The sequence below is a fragment of the Pezoporus flaviventris genome, unplaced genomic scaffold (genome assembly GCF_033815535.1).
Source record: "Pezoporus flaviventris isolate CSIRO_AGI_PZ_B2104156 unplaced genomic scaffold, CSIRO_AGI_Pfla_v1 ptg000592l, whole genome shotgun sequence".
In the NCBI taxonomy this organism is placed as follows: domain Eukaryota; kingdom Metazoa; phylum Chordata; class Aves; order Psittaciformes; family Psittacidae; genus Pezoporus; species Pezoporus flaviventris.
The window spans coordinates 123,721-144,597 of record NW_026893139.1 but is presented as its reverse complement, the minus strand read 5'-3'; the positions used below and the strand labels follow the sequence as shown (position 1 = coordinate 144,597).

The window sequence follows — 20,877 nt, the reverse complement described above, 5'->3', positions numbered from 1 at the left end:
GGGGGGAGAGACCCCGCGCCCCCCGCGGGGCTGGGGGCAGAAAGTGCTTTGATGGCAGGAGCTCGGGGGGGGGACGGGGGGGGCGATAGGGTTCCAGGCGATGCCCGGCTCAGGGGATCTGGAAGACGTTCAGTTTGCTCGTGTTCTTGAGCGTCTGCCGCCGGTTGCAGAACCAGACCCGCACGACCTCGCGGTCGTAGTTGAGCTCTTTGGCGATCTCGGTGATCTCCTGGCCCGTGGGCAGCGCGTTCTTCTCGAAGTAGGCGTTGAGCGCCTCGATGGCCTGGGGCGTGAAGGACGTGCGGCGCTTCCGCTTCTTGGAGGGCTCCCCCCCGACGAACTCCATCAGGTTCTGCTGCCCCTCCTGGTTGCGGAGCTCGGCCTCGCTCAGCCACTTCTCCAGCACCGGCTTCAGCTTCTGCGCGCTCTTGGGGGTGATGTCGAGCTTCTCGAACCTGCCCCGGCAGCGCGGTGAGGGGCTCCGCGGGCAGCGGCCACACCGGCCCTCCTCCCGCTCGGCCCAGCTCCCTCCCTCTCCATGCAGTCAGAGGATGGGCTGGGGACACCTCTCACGAGACCGGCTCCCTGTTTCCTCCTTCTCTCCAGTTCCCCCTTTCTCCAGCGTTCCTCCTGCTCCGATTTCCTCCTTTTCTCCAGTTTTCCCGCTCCTGCAATTTTTCTCCCTTTCTTCATCCTTCAGTCTTTCCTCCTCCCTTCCCTTTCCTTTCCTTTCTTTTCCTTTCCTTTCCCCTTTCCTCTCCTCTCCTTTCCCTTTCCTTTTTCCTTCCCCTTTCCTTTCTCCTTTCCTTCCCCTTTCCTTTTCCTTTTCCCTTTCCCTTCCCTCCCTTCTCTTCCCTTCCTTTCCTTAACTTCCCTTTCCTGAACTTTCCTTCCCTTCCACTTCCCTTCCTTCTTTTCCCCTTCCTTTCCTTTTTCCCTTTCCTTTCCTTCCTTTTCCCTTTCCCTTCCCTTCCCTTTTCCTTTTTTCCTTTGCTTTCCTTCCCTTTCCCTTTTTTCTTTTCTCTTTCATTTCCTTTTCCCCTTCCTTTCCTTCCCTTTCCCTTCCTTCCCTTTCCTTTCCTTCCCTTTCCTCTTTTTTCCTTTCCTTTCCTTTCCTTTCCTTTCCTTTCCTTTCCTTTCCTTTCCTTTCCTTTCCTTTCTCCTTTCTCCTTTCCTTTTTCCTTTCCTTTCCTTTCCCCTTTCCTTTCCTTTTTCCTTTCCTTTCCCTTTCCTTTCCCTTCCTTTCCTTTCCCTTCCCTTTTCCCTTCCCCTTCCTATTTCTTTTTCCTTTCCTATTCTTTTCCCCTCTCCTCTCCTCTCCTCTCCTCTCCTCTCCTCTCTCCTCTCCTCTCCTCTCCCCTCTCCTCTCCCCTCTCCTCTCCTCTCCTCCTCCTCTCCTCTCCTCTCCTCTCCCCTCCCCTCTCCCCTCCCCTCTCCTCTCCTCCCAACTCCCCTCCCCTCCCCTCTCCTCTCTCCTTTCCTTCCATTTCCTCCTTTTCTTAGTCCTTTCCTTTCCCACAATCCCAGACTGGGTTGGGCTGGAGGGACCTTAAAGCTCCTCCAGCTCCAATCCCTGCCACAGGCAGGGACCCCTTCCACTGGAGCAGCTTGCTCCAAGCCCCCATGTCCAACCTGCCCTTGAACACTGCCAGGGATGGGGCAGCCACAGCTGCTCCGGGCACCCTGTGCCGGTGTTCCCCAGCTTCCCTGCCCTTTTCCCGCTGCCCATCCCATGCTGGTACCTGCAGATGGCCGACTGGCTGTAGGCAGGACCCTCGGTGGCCGTCAGGGCCTGTCCCACCTGCGTCTGCGTCAGCCCGAGGGACAAGCGCCGGATCTTGAAGTTCTTGGCGAATTCCCGGATCTCCTCCAGGTTGATCCCGTCCTCCTCCGCGCTGCTGTTGGGAGCCGGGGGCTCTGCCAGGGCCACGACACGGGAATGATGAGGAATGGCCATGGGGCTGCTTCTCCGCCCCCCATAACGAGCATCCCCTTTGCCGGGCTCCACGGCACATGGTGCCAGCAGCCACCCCCAGGGGTGCAGAGCACGGGCACGCAGCGTTCTCCTTTCCCCCATCCCAGACCCTGGATTCCCTCTTCCCACTGGATCCCAGTCCCTGCCGTGACTCACTGGACACCAGCTGGCTGACGGTGGGGGTCTCGGAGCAGGTGATGGGGACGGGCACGGAGGAAGCCTTGGCCGCCGGGGCAGGGTTTGGGATCACCACAGCCGGCTGGGCGAGAGCCGGGGCCGGCTGGATGGGCTGGACCTGGGCAGAGGGAGAGGGGTCAGCACCCTCATAGCACCCCCATGGCACGCCCATGGCCAGGGCTGCCCCGCTCCCTGCCCACCGGCTCCATCCCTGCACTGGCCACAGCGTTGCTTTTGCTGGGTTTGGATGGAGGCGACACTGGGAACAGCCCAGCTCCTGCTGGGAATGGGGCTGTGACAGCTCTGGGATGTCCCATTCCCATGAGGGAGGTTTGGGGGTGACCAAGGTGAGGCTCAGTCACATCCCATCCTGGCTGAGAGACTTGGTAGGCACAGAGTGGGATGCCCCACGGGGCAGCACTGCAGGGCTGGAGGGGTCACATCCCAAAGAAGCTCATGGGCTCCCAAAGCAGCGTAGTTGGGTACCAAAGCAACTTGCTTGGGTCCCAAAGATGCTCAGGTGCTCCCAAAGCCATGTGGCTGCATCCCAGACATAATCCCATAATCCCAACGTCCTTAGGGTTGGAAGGGACCTCTGGACATCACCCAGTCCAACCCCGGCCAAGGCAGGACCAGCCGGAGCAGGGCACACAGGAACGGGCCCGGATGGGTTTGGGAAGGCTCCAGGGAGGGAGATTCCACACCCACCCCAGGCAGCCTGTGCCAGGGCTCTGCCGCCCTCAGCATCGAGCTCTTGCTCATGGTGAGGTGGAACTTGCTGTGGGTCAGGTTATGGCCATTGCTCCTCATCCTCTCACCGGGAAGAGTCCGGCTCCATCCTCCTGGCACCAGCACCTTTGAGCTATTGGTGTGCACTGATCCCCTCTCAGGGTGCTCTGCTCCAGCCCAACCAGGCCCAGCTCCCGCAACCTCTCCTCAGCAGAGAGACCCCTGAGCATCCCTGTGGCCTCTGCTGGACCTCTCCAGTAGCTCCTTGACTCTGAGGAGCCCAGAACACTCAAGTGCTCCCAGAGCCTCACAGCCACATCCCAAAATGCTCAATGCTCCCAGAGCCTCACAGCCACATCCCAAAATGCTCAATGCTCCCAGAGCCTCACAGCCACATCCCAAGGATGCTCAGGTTCTCCCAAAACAACGTGGCCACATCCCAGAGTCACTCAAGTGCTCCCAGAGCCTCATGGGCACATTCCAAAGATGCTCAAGTGTTCCCAGGGCCACATGAACACATCCCAAGGATGTTCCTGTGCTCCCAGAGCCTCATGGGCACATCCCAAGGATGCTCAATTGCTCCCAAAGCAATGTGGCCATGTCCCAAGGATGCTCAAGTTCTCCCAAAGCAATGTGGCCATGTCCCAAGGATGCTCAATTGCTCCCAAAGCAATGTGGCCATGTCCCAAAGATATTCAAGTGCTCCCAAAGCCTCACGGCCACATCCCAAGGATGCTCAGGTTCTCCTGAAGCAACGTGGCCACATCCCAAGGATGCTCAAGTGCTCCCAAAGCAACGTGGCCACATCCCAGGGTCACTCAAGTGCTCCCAGAGCCTCATGGCCACATCCCAAAGATGCCCAAGTGTTCCCAGGGCCACACAAACACATCCCAAGGATGTTCCTGTGCTCCCAAAGCCTCATGGCCACATCCCAAAGATGCTCAAGTGCTCCCAGAGCAACGTGGTCACATCCCAGAGTCACTCAAGTGCTCCCAGAGCCTCATGGCCACATCCCAGGGATGCTCCTGTGCTCCCAAAACCTCACGGCCACATCCCAAAGATGCTCAAGTTCTCCCAAAGCAATGTGGCCACATCCCAAAGATGCTCAAGTGCTCCCAAAGGAACGTGGCCACATCCCAAGGATGCTCAAGTGCTCCCAGAGCAACGTGGTCACATCCCAGAGTCACTCAAGTGCTCCCAGAGCCTCATGGCCACATCCCAAAGATGCTCAAGTGCTCCCAAAGCAATGAGGCCACATCCCAAAGATGCTCAAGTTCTCCCAAAGCCTCATGGCCACATCCCAAAGATGCTCAAGTGCTCCCAGAGCCTCATGGCCACATCCCAAGGATGCTCAATGCTCCCAAAGCCTCATGGCCACATCCCAAGGATGCTCAAGTGCTCCCAAAGCCTCACGGCCACATCCCAGAGTCACTCCAGTCCTCCCAGAGTCTCACGGCCACATCCCAGTGATGCTCCTGTGCTCCCAAAGCCTGGCGCCAGCACCCCAGCCCCGCATCCCCCCCCGGTGCCCACCGCTCACCTCGGTGCGGGCCGGGGGCTCGGGGGTGCCGGTTTTCTTGGCGCCGGGCGCCTGCAGGGCGCTGCCGGCCAGCGTGGCGATGACCTGGCCCTGGGCATTGAGCAGCAGCTGCGGCGTCACCGTCTGCACGTGCAGGCTCGGGGCCGGGGCCGCGGCGGCGGCCGCCGCCATCCCGGGGGGATTCACCACCCACGGCAGCGTCCCGATGACCTGGGCCGAGGGGGAGAGGCCGAGCTGGGGCTGTGCCCTGCCAGCACCTCCCCTGCGCATGGGGAGCGCCGCTGGGGCCGTGCCCTCCATCCGCGGCAGGAAGAGCGCCGGGGCAGGGGGGTGCCAAAGGCAGGGCCCCCCCCCCGCGGTACCTGGCCCTGGGCGTTGGTGAGGATCTGGCCCGTGATGCCCTGCACGCTGGAGATGGTGTTGGCGATGACGGGGGTGGCCGCCAAGGAGCCGAGGAGCTGGGTCTGCGCCCCGAGAGGCGCGGCGCTGAGCTGCGGAGAACCGAGAGCCGGGGTCAGACGTGGGCAGCGCCGGGGCCACCGCGTCCCCGCGCGCGGCCACCCCCGTTCCCCATGGCAGGGCGGCTCCTGCCTCGCCGTGCTGGGGTGCGAGGCCCTTGACGTCCTCCATCCGTCCTTTAGGTTGGCCTAAAGCAGGGCTGCCTGCTTGGCGGCTCCTCGGGAGCCAGGCTGGGATCTCACGCGATCCCGCGGGACAGGAGTGCGGAAGCAGAGAGCTCCATCCCCAGGGATTCACGGCTTCTCACGGCTTCTCAGGGCTTCTCAGGGCTCTCCACAGCCACAGCAGGCACCGGATCGAGGGCAGTGGGTGCCAAACTTGCCCGGCTTCGCACCACGGGCTGCCAGGGTCCTTACTATGCCAGGGTTAAAGGCGAATCCGGCCGGCTGCACGGCGATGTGGGTCTGGGTGACGGGCGGTGTGGGCGCAGCGCTGGGCTGTGGCAGGATGGGGGGCTGGCCGGGGCTGGGGGCGAAGACAGCGGGGGGCTGGAGCGGGGCGCGGGGCTGGCCCGCAGCCTGCAGCGGCTGGGCCGGCGGCACCGGGGCTGCCATGGACGTGTTCAGCACGGCGGCGGCTGCGGAGCAAAGACACGGAGAGCGTGAGCAGGGGCAGGCAGGGGCAGGGCTCACCCCCGGCGCTCCGCGTGTCCCCATCTCCCACCGGCCCTTCCCAGGGGGAGCTGAATCCCCATAGGGAAAGGTCTCCCCAGAGCCCCTGTGCCACAGCAGGACTCATCCTGCCCCGCGGGCGCTGAATCGAACCCAAACGGGTGCTGCTGCCAGCACAGAGGGCGAGGGGCACCGCCAGGGTCCCGTCACCTCCGCTGGCTCCAAACCACCCCTGGGACTGGCTCCTTCCCTGCTGGGAGCTCAAGAGGAGACGATTCCCTTCAGGGAAGGGCACGAGGCCCTCGCTCCGCCTGCTCTCATGCCCGTGGGTCTCCCCCCTTGCAGACCCTCAGCTGCTGCAGCGAGGTGCCAGAGCCCCAGGCCTAACCTGGACCTCTCATCCCACCCTCTCGTCCCATCCCTGTGTGCGTGCTGCCATCCGCATCCTCCCCATCCCTTCTCCCACACTCGGGCAGCTTTTGCTTTGGGGAGCTGCAAACAAGCCCCCAGCAGCCAACACCAGCCCCGTGCTGGAGAGGATGGGCTGGGGGGGTGCCAGACGAGGAGCTGCAGGGCAGAAGAGCAGCGGTTACCTTGCAGATTGGCTATGGGTGCTTTGAAAATTCCCCCTGTAGGAGAAGCAGCCGTCAATCCGGGGAGGGCAGCGACCGTTGCTGTAGGAAATGTCCACACAGCCAGCCCCTGCTGACCTGCCACTTGACCTGCAATACTGATGGGGATAAGAAGAGGTTGAGTAACTGTCCCTGCTGGAACCATTACTCCTGTCACAACTGTTGCTAAGTTTTCCTGAGTCAAGACCTGCAAAAGCAAACAAGATTTCAAAAAGAACAGAAATCAACGCCACTGCAGACAGCATCAGCGGAGCATTAAAGTCTTTGTACAGGGGGGTCCCTCCCACGGCAGCAGCTGGGTGCCCAGCTCTGCCGAGCCCCCATCTCCGTGGGGAGACGGCTGAGGGGGGATCTCCCCCTCCCAAACCCCCCCCTCCCCGACCCCGACGCGGCTCTGGCAGCACCTCGAGGCGAGGGCGCCCGGTGGAGGGATCGCCTTGGTTCGAGGTGTAGCTCCTACACCCCGCGCCACGAGCGGACGTCTCTGCCCTCGGGGTCCCCTACAGCCAGCGGACGCCACCCCGGGGGTCCCCACCTTGTCCCCGTCCCCCCCCCCCCCGCCACCGCCTCCAGCCCAGCCCAGCCCTGTCCCCCCTCGCCCGCCCCGCTCCGTGCTGTGGGGTAGTTACCTGTGGGGCCAGCGGGGCCAGCGGCTGCGGCTGCTGGCTCGTGCCGTGGCTCAATGTGCCAGCGGAGGGGACGGTGCTTGGGGATGCTCCGGCCGCCGGCTTGGCTTTGCCTGGGGGAGGGCAGAGGAGATGGGTTGGAGAGAGGAATCATAGCAGAGAACCAGGGAATGGGATGGGTGGGAAGGGACCCTAAAGCTCCTCCAGCCCCAGCCCCAGCCCCTGCCACGGGCAGGGACCCCTTCCACTGGAGCAGGGTGCTCGGAGCCCCTGTGTCCAACCTGGCCTTGAACACTGCCAGGGATGGGGCAGCCACAGCTTCCCTGGGCACCCTGTGCCAGCGCCTCAGCACCCTCACAGGGAAGAGCTTCTGCCCCAGAGCTCATCTCAGTCTCCCCTCGGGCAGGTTAAAGCCATTCCCCTTGGCCTGTCCCTGTCCCTCCATCCCTTGTCCCAAGCCCCTCTCCAGGTTTCCTGCAGCCCCTTCAGGCACTGGAGCTGCTCTCAGGTCTCCCTTTCAGGAGCCTTCTCTTCTCCAGGCTGCCCCAGCCCAGCTCTCTCAGAGCAGAGCTGCTCCAGCCCTCACAGGAGAGGTGCTGCTGCTGGAGCAATAGCATCTGCAATCCCCATCTGCACAAAGTGGGAGAGGGGGGCACCCAAATTACACATCCCCAGCAAACAAACACCCTCCTGTGGGTGTCCCGGGGGAGCTGCAGCCCCCCGGAGCTCGTGTGAGAGCACCCCAAGGTGGACGGACCTTCCTCTGCAGAGCAAAGGCATTTAGGGGCTTCTTATGGGCAAAACTAGGAGCAGTTAAAGCAGTGCAGCTCCTGACCTGCTCAGGGGGAGCTGGAAAGGGAAGGGACCAAGATCACCCCCCAGCACCCTGCAGAGGGGGGGCCCCATGGGCTGAGCTTCATTGGGTGTCTTCAGCCCTGCACCCAAAGATCACAGAATCACTGCGACCGTCCCAGTGAGGGGAACCCCTGCTCCTAACCCCTGGTTATTACTTGTGAAAGACTTGGGGTTGGAGCAACCCCTTGTATTTATGCTGCTCGGCTTCTAATAATGGCAACTCCCAAGTATAAAATGCACTTAATCCCATTTTGGTGTAAAGAAAACCACCCTTTTCCTGCAGTTTCATCCAGCAGAACCCACAGAAACCAGAGCAAAGCCCCTTTAATAAATAAAGCACCAGAGTGGCAGGAGAGGGGCAGGGCAGCGGGGCTGGCACGTGGATTCGGGATGGATCCCATGGGAGGCTCGGGGCGCTGGCCAAAAAGCAGTGAGGAATGAAGCAGGATCTCCCCCAGTGGCTTGTTTCCCGCTGCATTCCCATGTGAGAAGGGAAGCGCCTGAAGCACAGGGTGAGGGGCAGAGGACACCCGAACTCCAGGGCCTGAGGGAAAGCTGAGCTCCCAGCAGAGCATCCCAAGGGATGTCCTCCCTGTCGGAAGCCCGGGTTCCAGGCGGGATGCTCCCGGAGGAGGACCTGGCTTTGCTCACTCCTGTCCCGGCCTGGCACAGGGATGCTCTGCGGAGCCTGCACCCCCAGGCACAGCTCACCCTCCCCGCTCCAACCCAGCGCTCCGGAGCCCAGCTTCCCCCGCAGGGATGGAGGGGCAGGGATGAGGCAGGGAGGGGAGGGTGCCGCCGGTCTCTTACCGGCTGCCTCCCCGCCGCAGGAGCTCTGGGTGCTGCCTGGGACGTCCTCAGTGCCCGGGGGGCTGCTCTCCCCCGGGGAGCCCCGCGCTACCTCCCCTGGAGGCACCTCCAAGGCTTTCGGGTCCTCCTCGGCCGGGAGCGGGGCGTCCACGCCGACCTCCAGCACGCGGATGGTTTCGTGGCTGGACATGACAATGACCTGCGGGACAGCCCCAACAGTGCCCATCAGTGCCAGGGGCTGCACCCCACAGAGCTGCCCCCAGGGAAGGGGCTCCTACCACCCCATGGGATGTGCCTTAGGGTGGTCCTTAACCCAAACCAAGCAGAGGCACACTGAGGGGTGGATGGGGGGGGTCACAGCCCCTCCTGCTTTAGTGACCACCCCAGCCCCATGGGCAGCAGCAGGTGATGTCCTCCACAGGGAGAACACGGCTGCAGCACCCCCAGCAGCCCCCTGTCTGCAGCACTGGAGCCAGTGCTGGTCCACAGCCCCATAGGTCTGGCCATGGGTGGGGTGAACCCCCTGCATCGTACAATCCCAGCGTGGTTTGTGTTGGAAGGGACCTTAAAGCTCCTCCAGCTCCTTCCCCTTCCCAGTCTGGGGGCAAACGGGGTGGTTGCGAGCATGGGGCAGGAGCGAGATGGTTTTCACCCCGTGCCAGGGCAGGCAGTGGGGCTCCAAACCCCACCTCCCCTCCCCATGGTCCCCAAGGCTATGGAGGGGTGCAGAGGGGCTGGAGCTGCTCTGGACAGGCCCGTACCTGCTCGTTGACTGTCAGCAAAGCCTCCTGCGGCTGCACAGCTTCGGTGTCCATGGTGCCCCAGGAACGGTGGGAGAGGGCTCAGACCTTCCTCATGCTGCAAGGGGGGGACAGGGCAGGGGCAGGGTCACACAGTGCCTGGAGCCGGGGCGCAGAGCAAACCTGGACCCTGGCACCACCTCCTCTCTGCCTCCAGCACCCAGCTCTGCCCCTGAGCTCGCTCGTGTCCTGCCCAGCGAGGCTCCGGTGCCTCGGGTACCTCTCAGCACCTCCCATCCCCTTGGCAATGAGCTCGGGGGGCAGCACCGTTTACGGGGTGAGCATCACACGTACAAGCAGGGAAGGGTTACTCCAAGGGTGGAGCCTTTCCCCCTGTTCTCTCCCTTTGGAGATGAGGTTCAATTCCTGCTCTTCCCTTGGGAATCCCTCAAAGCTCCAGGCACAAACCACCCGGCCCTTCCTCCTGTCTGAAGCCCAGGCCAGGTACCCAAAGGCTCGGGCATCACCCAAGCCCCGCTGCTGCTTGCAAGCAGCAGGAGGGTCAATCTGCTCCTTCCTAAGGGGACCTAAATCAATGGGGCAGCCCACTTGTTGGAAGGCAGCTCGCCCTCTTCCCATGCCCTCCATGAACTCCTCGGCTCCCGGATGGTCCCCGCGCTGCCCTGCAGGAGCACAAGTGCCTTTGTAAGAGGCTCCTGAACGTTTGATGGGGGAAGTCTCGGGATGTATTTAACCAGCCCCGATGACCTCGACTTGCTCCACGCATGGGCCAAGGCCTCATTGTCTGTGTACCTGCTGCTGAGCCTGGGGCACGGTGATGCTGGTGGGAGTGACCGGAGCTGAGCGCTCCCCTCCCATAGGATCACGGAGCCATGGAATGGTTTGGGTTGGAAGGGACCTGAAAGCTCCTCCAGCTCCAATCCAGCTCCAGGGACCCCTTCCACTGGAGCAGGGTGCTCCAAGCCCCTAGGTCCAACCTGGCCTTGAGCACTGCCAGGGATGGGGCAGCCACAGCTTCTCTGGGCACCCTGTGCCAGCGCCTCAGCACCCTCACAGGGAAGAGCTTCTGCCCCAGAGCTCATCTCAGTCTCCCCCCGGGCAGCTTAAAGCCATTCCCCTTGGCCTGTCCCTGTCCCTCCATCCCTTGTCCCAAGCCCCTCTCCAGGTTCCCTGCAGCCCCTTCAGGCCCTGGAGCTGCTCTCAGGTCTCCCCTTCCCGCAGCAGAGGGGCAGGATCCCCTCCCGGAGCTGCTGCTCCCGCTCTGGGGGTGCAGCCCCACACTGGGGGGGTTCTGGGCTCAAGCTCACAGCTCATCCACAAGGGAATTGAGCCCCGGACTGGTGTCAGTGCACCCTATCCATGGGGTTTCACCCCTGACAGGGAACGTGGTGCAGGCAGCCCCTGTCTCTCCGCTCTGCCACATCAGCCCGTGAGGCACTTCCAGGACCCAGGAGACATCCCAGCACCGTTGTACAAACCCTTCATCATTTGGGGGGGTCTCAGAAGCCACCAGGCTCCTGCTGGGGCCGCCGCGCGCATCCTGCGCCGGAGCTGGCGTTTGTGTGCCGTTAGTAACCAGAGGTACTCGGATCCTCTGGGTCCAAAGGAGCCTCCATTGAATGAGGAGCCGAATTCTCCTCTGGAACCACAGCACAGGGCTCTGCACCATCCACTCCAGTGCAGCAGAGCTAGAGCCAGGCTGCTGCCCATGAAAAGCTGATGAGCCCCCAGCAGCCCAGGTGAGGAAGGCAGAGCAAGGGATCCCTGCCCCGGCAGCCAGCGCAGGCAAAGCAGCCCCACCGGCTCCCACTGCAGGGAGCAAGGGAAGGCGAAGGCTCCAGAAGAGCTTCTCCAGCTCTGTGTAGAGACCCCGGCCAAGGGAGGGCGGCTGGGGCACAGTGGGGCTGATGCCGCCCCATGGGGGTGATGCGCTTGCTCCAGGTTGATCTCCCCTCTGCATCACCAAACCTCGCTGCCCACTGGGGCCCAGCACAAGCAGAGCAGCCCCAGGGGCTTTGCTAACAAGGACTCCCCCCAGCCCGGTGTCTTGTAGCAGCTTTTTCCTACACCTGAGCCTCTCACCCCATCCCCTCCCTGCCCTAGGGACCCTCCCCAGCTCCCCAGCGCCTGTCCCATAGCGGTCACAGGGGGAGCTGAGCCCCAGCTGGGATCCCAAACTGGCAGCAAGGGCACAGTGAAAGCAGCTGAAAGGGAAGGGATGGTCCCTGGGGAGCCCCTTCCTGCAGAGCCAGGGCACATCCAAACCCACCCCAGAGAGCAGAGCCTGGAGCCACAATCCCATGGGATGATGGAGGCAGCCCCGGGTACTCACTCACTGTTTGCTCGGGGCTGAAGGGATGCTCCAGGCAGGAGATGGGGCTGGCTCCTGGGTCCTGCTGGGCTGCGGTGCCACGGGCTCGGGCTCTAGGGAGAGAAAGCCCGGAGCTGTCTCTGTGCCCAGCTCTGCAGTGAGGAGCAACCGGACAACCCAAGGGCAGCCCCATCCTCCCAACCTGATCCCTGCTTCTTGATCCTCACCGCTGGGAAAAGGCGACTCAAGGCAAGCCAGGAGCTGCCCCAAACGCATGTGGTACCCAAGTTAATGCACACACTGGGAGCTTGGGGCCTGAATGGTGCTGCCAGCACCAGAGCCCCTGCCCTCCATCCCCACCACGCCAAGTCCAGGAGCCTCCCTCAGGTCTCTTCTAGCACAACCGCGAGGCTGGAGAACAGCAAAGCCCTGCTCCAACCTGGGCCATCCCCCTGCATCCAAGTGTGGAGCTGCCCAGGCCTGCCCCACGGGAGAGAGATGGATGCCCCCTTGCATCCAAGTGTGGAGCAAAGAGAAGAAGAGCGAGAAGGAGTTTTCCCTCTGTTCCATGCACTCGACTGAGCAGAGCCTGGTGCTGCTGGGTGCGAGTGGGCTGCTCCTCCCGCACCCTTTCATTTCGCTTCTTTGCACTTGGTCCTTCTGGGTTTGAGCTTGCAATTGATGGGACAAGTGATGTGCCCAGCTGGTGGTGTTGGGAGCAGGCGCAGGGAGACAGCAGCTCGAGCAGATGGCGGCGAGGAAATGAAATGCACAAACTAATAATAATAATAATAATATTACAGGAAAAAGCAAAGAGAAGGGGGGGGATAACTTCAGATGCTCCAAGTCTCCCTGTGAATATAATTGCTGTGTTAATTAGGAGCGGTGATGAGTCAGAGATGGAGCCACTTGGATCCCAAGTGGGTGGAAATCTAAGTTGGAACCAACTTGCCACAGGTGAGCAGCCCACAGAGGTTTCGGTTGACGCTGCGCGGCGCTGAAGATGCTTTGGCCACGGCTCCAGCTCGCCGCTTGCCCAATGGCATTAACCTGGGTTAATCCCTATGGACGGACATCCCGATCCCAGGATGAGGCCCTTGGCCCAAGCCCCTCTCCAGCTTTCCTGCAGCCCCTTCAGGCACTGGAGCTGCTCTCAGGTCTCCCCTTCAGGAGCCTTCTCTTCTCCAGGCTGCCCCAGCCCAGCTCTCTCAGCCTGGCTCCAGAGCAGAGCTGCTCCAGCCCTCGGGAATTGCCCACAGTGGTACCAGCACCCCAAGACCTCCCAGCAAAGCCATCACTGATGCGAAGGGGACAGATCCAGGTCATTTCCTTGGAAATGAAGCTTATGGTAACAGCAGAGCCCGAGCATCCCTCGCCGCAGCCTCGGCAGCTCCGACTTTCCACCATGCTCAGAGTGGAAAGATCCAGGCTGGAAATGATGGATTGTTTTCCCAAGCACATCCCCAGGTGTCTCGGGGGGGGCGGGGGGGGACCTGGACGCCAGTGCCCCCAAGCTGTTTGCAAGGTGCTTTGTTGTCCCTCCCAAACCAGCTTCCCCCTTAAAGAGCCTCCGAAACGGTGTCGCTTTCCAGCCTTCCTGCGTTCACCCAGGGGGAGACTGAGGAGATGCCACCCCTGGCACAGGCCAGCAGTGAGCTGGAGCTGAGCCTTGCTCAGCACAGCCTTGCAGCCAGCTCCAGGATTCCTGAAGGCTGGAGCTGCAGGGGGAGCTGGCAGCATCCGCACTGGCTGCTCTGTCACAGCACCGAGGAGCTGGGGCAGCTGAATCCCAAAGGAGACTCCAGGAAAACTCGTTCGAAAGGCCCAGCTCCTCCTCCAGTGCCAGTGGGAAACGCAGCCACCTGGGGCTGATAATGAAGGTGACAAAGGAAAGCACAGGGTCATGATGAGCTAGGATGGGTGGCCATGGTCCTGGATGTGCGGCCACGGTCCTGGATGGGTGGCCAGAGTCCTGGATGTGAGGCCACGGTCCTGGATGGGTGGCCATGGTCCTGGATGGGTCCATCCTCACTTGGATCTCTCCATGCTCAGCTGGATCTCTCCATCCTCGCCTAGATCTCTTCATCCTCAGTTGGATCTCTCCATCCTCGCCTAGATCTCTCCATCCTCAGCTGGATCTCTCCATCCTCAGCTGGATCTCTCCATCCTCGCCTAGATCTCTTCATCCTCAGTTGGATCTCTCCATCCTCAGTTGGATCTCTCCATCCTCGCTTGGATATCTCCATTCTTGGCTAGATCTCTCCATCCTCAGATGGATCTCTCGGTTCTCACATGGATCTCTTCATTCATGGCTGGAACTCTCCATTCCCTGCTGGATCTCTTCATCCTCGCTTGGATCTCTTCATCCTCGCTTGGATCTCTTCATCCTCGCTTGGATCTCTCCATCCTCGCTTGGCTCTCTTCCTCCTCAGCTGGATCTCTCCATCCTCACTTGGATCTCTTCATCCTCAGCTGAATCTCTCCATCCTCAGCTGGATCTCTCCATCCTCAGCTGGATCTCTTCCTCCTCAGCTGGATCTCTTCCTCCTCAGCTGGATCTCCTCATCCTCAGTTTGATCTCTTCATCCTCAGATGGATCTCTCCATCCTCAGCTGGATCTCTTCATCCTCAGTTTGATCTCTCCATCCTCGGGGGGATCTCTCCCTCCTTTCTTGGATCTCTCCCTCCTTTCTTGGATCTCTCCATCCTCGGCTGGATCTCTTCCTCCTCAGCTGGATCTCTTCATCCTCAGATGGATCTCTTCATCCTCGCTTGGATCTCTCCATCCTCGCTTGGCTCTCTTCCTCCTCAGCTGGATCTCTTCATCCTCGCTTGGATCTCTCCATCCTCGCTTGGCTCTCTTCCTCCTCAGCTGGATCTCTCCATCCTCACTTGGATCTCTTCATCCTCAGCTGAATCTCTCCATCCTCAGCTGGATCTCTCCATCCTCAGATGGATCTCTCCATCCTCAGCTGGATCTCTTCCTCCTCAGCTGGATCTCTTCCTCCTCAGCTGGATCTCCTCATCCTCAGTTTGATCTCTTCATCCTCAGATGGATCTCTCCATCCTCAGCTGGATCTCTCCATCCTCAGCTGGATCTCTTCATCCTCAGTTTGATCTCTCCATCCTCGGGTGGATCTCTCCCTCCTTTCTTGGATCTCTCCATCCTCGGCTGGATCTCTTCCTCCTCAGCTGGATCTCCTCATCCTCAGTTTGATCTCTTCATCCTCAGATGGATCTCTCCATCCTCAGCTGGATCTCTCCATCCTCAGCTGGATCTCTCCATCCTCAGCTGGATCTCTTCATCCTCAGTTTGATCTCTCCATCCTCGGGTGGATCTCTCCCTCCTTTCTTGGATCTCTCCATCCTCGGCTGGATCTCTTCCTCCTCAGCTGGATCTCCTCATCCTCAGTTTGATCTCTTCATCCTCAGATGGATCTCTCCATCCTCAGCTGGATCTCTCCATCCTCAGCTGGATCTCTCCATCCTCAGTTTGATCTCTCCATCCTCGGGTGGATCTCTCCCTCCTTTCTTGGATCTCTCCATCCTCGGCTGGATCTCTTCCTCCTCAGCTGGATCTCTCCATCCTCGGCTGGATCTCTTCCTCCTCAGCTGGATCTCTTCCTCCTTGGCTTGATCTCTTCCTCCTCAGCTGGATCTGTTCCTCCTCGGCTCAATCTCCTCATCATCAGTTGGATCTCTTCATCCTCAGCTGGATCTCTCCATCCTCAGCTGGATCTCTCCATCCTCAGCTGGATCTCTTCATCCTCAGCTGGATCTCTTCATCCTCAGCTGGATCTCTTCATCCTCAGCTGGATCTCTTCCTCCTCGGCTGGATCTCTTCCTCCTCGGCTGGATCTCTTCCTCCTCGGCTGGATCTCTTCCTCCTCGGCTGGATCTCTCCATCCTCAGATGGATCTCTTCATACTCAGATGGATCTCTCCATCCTCAGTTGGATCTCTCCATCCTCAGTTGGATCTCTCCATCCTCAGTTGGATCTCTCCATCCTCAGTTGGATCTCTCCATCCTCAGTTGGATCTGTCCATCCTCGGGTGGATCTCTTCCTCCTCAGCTGGATCTCTTCCTCCTCAGTTGGATCTCTTCATCCTCAGCTGGATCTCTCCATCCTCAGCTGGATCTCTCCATCCTTGGCTGGATCTATTCCTCCTCAGTTGGATCTCTTCATCCTCAGCTGGATCTCTCCATCCTCAGCTGGATCTCTCCATCCTCAGCTGGATCTCTCCATCCTCGGCTGGATCTCTTCATCCTCGGCTGGTTCTCCTCATCCTCACTTGGATCTCTCCATCCTCACTTGGATCTCTCCATCCTCAGCTGGATCTCTCCATCCTCAGCTGGATCTCTCCATCCTCAGCTGGATCTCTCCATCCTCAGCTGGATGTCTCCATCCTCACTTGGATCTCTTCCTCCTCAGCTGGATCTCTTCATCCTCAGCTGGATCTCCTCATCCTCAGCGGGATCTCTTCATCCTCAGATGGATCTCTGCATCCTCAGTTGGATCTCTCCATCCTCGGCTGGATCTCTTTATCCTCAGATGGATCTCTTCCTCCTCAGCTGGATCTCTTCCTCCACAGTTGGATCTCTTCATCCTCAGCTGGATCTCTCCATCCTCGGCTGGATCTCTCCATCCTCGGCTGGATCTCTCCATCCTCGGCTGGATCTCTTCATCCTCAGCTGGATCTCTTCATCCTCGGCTGGTTCTCCTCATCCTCACTTGGATCTCTCCATCCTCACTTGGATCTCTTCATCCTCAGCTGGATCTCTTCATCCTCAGCTGGATGTCTCCATCCTCAGCTGGATGTCTCCATCCTCACTTGGATCTCTTCCTCCTCAGCTGGATCTCTTCATCCTCAGCTGGATCTCTCCATCCTCAGCTGAATCTCTCCATCCTCACCTAGATCTCTTCATCCTCAGTTGGATCTCTGCATCCTCAGCTGGATCTCTCCATCCTCGCTTGGCTCTCTCCATCCTCGGCTGGATATCTCCATCCTCAGCTGGATCTCTTCATCCTCAGCTGGATCTCTTCATCCTCAGCTGGATCTCTTCATCCTCAGCTGGATCTCTCCATCCTCAGATGGACGTCTCCATCCTCAGATGGATGTCTCCATCCTCAGCTGGATCTCTTCCTCCTCAGCTGTATCTCTTCATCCTCGGCTGGATCTCTTCATCCTCGGCTTTATCTCTTCATCCTCGGCTGGTTCTCCTCATCCTCAGTTTGATCTCTTCATCCTCAGTTGGATCTCTCCATCCTCAGTTGGATCTCTCCATCCTCAGTTGGTTCTCTCCATCCTCAGCTGGATCTCTTCATCCTCAGCTGGATCTCTCCATCCTCACCCGGATCTCTTCATCCTCAGCTGGATCTCCTCATCCTCAGCTGGATCTCTTCATCCTCAGCTGGATCTCTCCATCCTCAGCTGGATATCTCTATCCTCGGCTGGCTCTCTCCATCCTCAGATGTATCTCTTCCTCCTCGGCTGGATCTCTTCCTCCTCGGCTGGATCTCTTCCTCCTCGGCTGGATCTCTTCCTCCTCGGCTGGATCTCTTCATCCTCGGCTGGATCTCTTCATCCTCGGCTGGGTCTCCTCATCCTCGGCTGGATCTCTCCATCCTCAACTGGATCTCTCCATCCTCAGATGGATCTCTTCCTCCTCAGATGGATCTCTTCCTCCTCAGATGGATCTCCTCATCCTCGGCTGGATCTCTTCATCCACAAACGGATCTCTCCATCCTCAGCTGGATCTCTTCCATCCTTGCTTGGATCTCTCCATCCTCACTTGCCTCTCTTCATCCTCGGTTCAATCTCTTCTTCACGCTTCCCACCCTCACAGGGTGCTTGGGGCTCAAGCCTGATCCCGAGGACAGGAACGGGAGCTCCCTTCCCTGCCTCCTGCCCTGCAGACCCAGTGCCCAGCCCAGGGAGCACCTGGGTCAGCTCACGGTGATCTCCCAGGAACCCACTCGTTCTCCAGAGCCACTTTTCCCGCTGGGAAGCTGTCTCTATTCCCGCTCCACACGGAGCTGATGGGATTGACTTCACCTCCCAAGGTCATGCCAGAGGAGCGGGGCAAAACCAGGAGCAGAGCTTGGCTCTCCCAAGCCCTTCAAGGCAGCGCCCGGAGCAGCCATCACCGCTGCTGCCAAGGGGGGGTCTGGACCCACCTCAGCACCCCAGGACATCCCAGAGGAACATCACGGCTGGTTCAGGGAGCACAGACACCCCACCCCCCCCCCCCCCAAGCCTATGGTCCCATTTAATGCCATGGGGGGGGGGGGGGGGGGGGGCAGTGCTCTGACCCCCCCAGGGGCTTTTGGAGCAGGCTCAGGACCAAGCAGGACCCTGAGGTGGCTGCAGGTGCTGGGGACGGGTCTGAGGGGGGGGGGGGACACACGACACAGCCCCTGCTCTTCTCTCCAGGGCCCCCCCCCCCACCATCCTCTGCCAGCCGGGGCTCTGCAGCACCCAGGGCGGGTTCCCCCCACCCCGAGAAGCAAACAGAGGGGTGCAGGGTGCTCCTGCGAGCTGCCCCCGGGGCACTGACTCCCTCCGCAGGGGTGCAGCCCCCCCCCCCGACACCTACGGCACCACAAACAGCCCCCCCCGACCCCTGCGGTGTCACAAACAGCCCCCCCCCCGACCTCCCTAGCACCACAAACAGCCCCCCCTGACCCCTACAGCACCACAAACAGCCAGCCCTGACCCCCACAGCACCACAAACAGCCCCCCCCCGACCTCCCTAGCACCACAAACAGCCCCCCCTGACCCCTACAGCACCACAAACAGCCAGCCCTGACCCCCACAGCACCACAAACAGCCCCCCCCCGACCTCCCTAGCACCACAAACAGCCCCCCCTGACCCCTACAGCACCACAAACAGCCAGCCCTGACCCCCACAGCACCACAAACAGCCAGCCCTGACCCCTACAGCACCACAAACAGCCCCCCCCGACCTGCCTAGCACCACAAACAGCCCCCCCTGACCCCTACAGCACCACAAACAGCCCCCCCTGACCCCCACAGCACCACAAACAGCCCCCCCTGACCCCTACAGCACCACAAACAGCCCCCCCTGACCCCTACAGCACCACAAACAGCCCCCCTACCCCTACAGCACCACAAACAGCCCCCCCTGACCCCTACAGCACCACAAACAGCCCCCCCTGACCCCTACAGCACCACAAACAGCCCCCCCCGACCTGCCTAGCACCACAAACAGCCCCCCTACCCCTACAGCACCACAAACAGCCCCCCCTACCCCTACAGCACCACAAACAGCCCCCCCTACCCCTACAGCACCACAAACAGCCCCCCCTAGCCCTACAGCACCACAAACAGCCCCCCTACCCCTACAGCACCACAAACAGCCCCCCCTACCCCTACAGCACCACAAACAGCCCCCCCTACCCCTACAGCACCACAAACAGCCCCCCCTACCCCTACAGCACCACAAACAGCCCCCCCTACCCCTACAGCACCACAAACAGCCCCCCTACCCCTACAGCACCACAAACAGCCCCCCCTACCCCTACAGCACCACAAACAGCCCCCCCTACCCCTACAGCACCACAAACAGCCCCCCCTAGCCCTACAGCACCACAAACAGCCCCCCCTACCCCTACAGCACCACAAACAGCCCCCCCTGACCCCTACAGCACCACAAACAGCCCCCCCTGACCCCTACAGCACCACAAACAGCCCCCCCCCCCCCGAACCCTGCGGAGCCAAAAACCCTGCAGAGAACCCCAAATGCCCTTGGACACCGCCCCCCCCCCCCCCGGGGCTCTGCTCACCCCCGGGGCACCTGAATCCGCAAATCCCTGCCTGGCTCCTGCCCCCCCCCCGCACCCCTCATCTCCCACCCCGGGGTCCCTTTGCCTTCCCTCGGCAGGACCCCAACACTGCGCGTGTGTCCCCCCCCCCAGCACTGCTCGTCCCCAGCCCTGCTCCTCCTCTCCTGCACCCCAAACCCCATCCCCACAGCCCCCGGGGCTGTCACCCCCTTGCCTCTGCCCCGGGGCTCGCCAGCCCCCTCTGTCCCCCTTCCCTGGACACCCCCAGCTCCGGGGTCCCCCAGGGACCCCCAACTCTCCGCGCTCTCCCCTAATCCAAACCCCCATCCCGTGCCCCCCATCCGCATCCCCACTTCTCCCCAGTTTCCCCCCCCAAAAAACTCCCCCCGATCTCCCTGCCCCGTACCCCAACCCCCCCCTCAGCGCTGCACCCCGCGCTCCGCCGCGCTCCCTCCGCGCGGTTCCTTCCCCCCCCCCCCCCCCCAATCCATCGCTCTTTATCATAAATATATAAATTATGCTAATTACGGCATTGCATATTCACCGCGCCGGGACCCGCCGCCCCCCGCCCGGCCCCGGCCCCGCACTCACCGCACCGGGCGCTGGCCGCGGGGGTTCCGCGGGGCCGCTCCGCGCCTGCCGGGGCACAATCAAACATTCACCGCGCAGCGGCGGCACAAAGGGGGGGGGGGCGGCACCGGGACCCCGCGGGCGCGGAGCGGGGGCGCTGCGGGGTGCGGGTGCGGGAGCGGGGCCGGGGCGGGCGGGGCCGCGGCGCTCCGCGGGTGCGGGCTCCTGCGCGCCTCCCGGGGGGGGATTTTTTCGCTGCTGCGTCATGAACATAATTTATGCGCAGGCCTTTGCCGCAGCCGGGGGGTGCTGCGCGGCCGCGGCCGCCGGGGGGCGCTCGGGACCCCCCCCGGGACCGGGACAACCCCGAAAGCGGGACCCTGACATCAGGGAGCCCCCCGAAAAGAAAGGGGCCGAGCAGGGACCCCCGCCAAAGCGGGACCACCCAAGCAGAGAGCCCCCAAAACCGGGGACCAACCCCACCCCCCCCCCCCCAAAACCGAGGAACCCTCAGCAGGGACCCTCCAGAGCAAGGGCCCCCCGAAACCAGAGACCCCCGTGAAGCCAGGGACTCTTCTGAAACCCCCAAACCGGGGACACCCCGAGCACAGAGCCCCCCGAAACCAGAGACCCCCACGAAAGCAGGGACTTTTCTGAAACCGGGGACACCCCAAACCGGGGACACCCCGAGCACGGAACCCCCCAAAAGCAGGACGCCCCAAGCAGAGACTCTACCAAAGTGGGACACCCACCCCCCCCCGAGCAAGGAACCCCCAAAACCAGGGACCTGACACCTCAAAACCAGCGATGCCCCAAAACCGGGGACCCCCCAAAACCAAAGATCTCCCCCCCGCAGAGCAAGGGACACCCCCAAAACCTGGACACACTCGGAGCAGAGACCCCCCAAGTACATCCCTGGCACCCCGAAACCAGAGTCCCCCAAAAGCCCCTAAA

General features: G+C 61.4%; 1 protein-coding gene across 1 annotated transcript; it reads right to left on the bottom strand.

The window, feature by feature from the left end:
• Positions 1–30: 30 nt before the first annotated feature.
• POU6F1 (POU class 6 homeobox 1) lies at positions 31–19,994 on the bottom strand. Its single transcript, XM_061443976.1, has 12 exons — positions 19,945–19,994; positions 11,568–11,659; positions 9,236–9,332; positions 8,475–8,673; positions 6,813–6,922; positions 6,145–6,370; positions 5,297–5,517; positions 4,784–4,912; positions 4,422–4,631; positions 2,132–2,270; positions 1,743–1,917; positions 31–455 (listed from the first exon to the last, which is right to left on the bottom strand). The coding sequence occupies exons 3-12, from the start codon at positions 9,287–9,289 to the stop codon at positions 110–112; spliced, it is 1,809 nt and encodes a 602-aa protein (XP_061299960.1). The 5' UTR covers positions 9,290–9,332; positions 11,568–11,659; positions 19,945–19,994; the 3' UTR covers positions 31–109.
• Between the last annotated feature and the right edge of the window lie 883 nt (positions 19,995–20,877).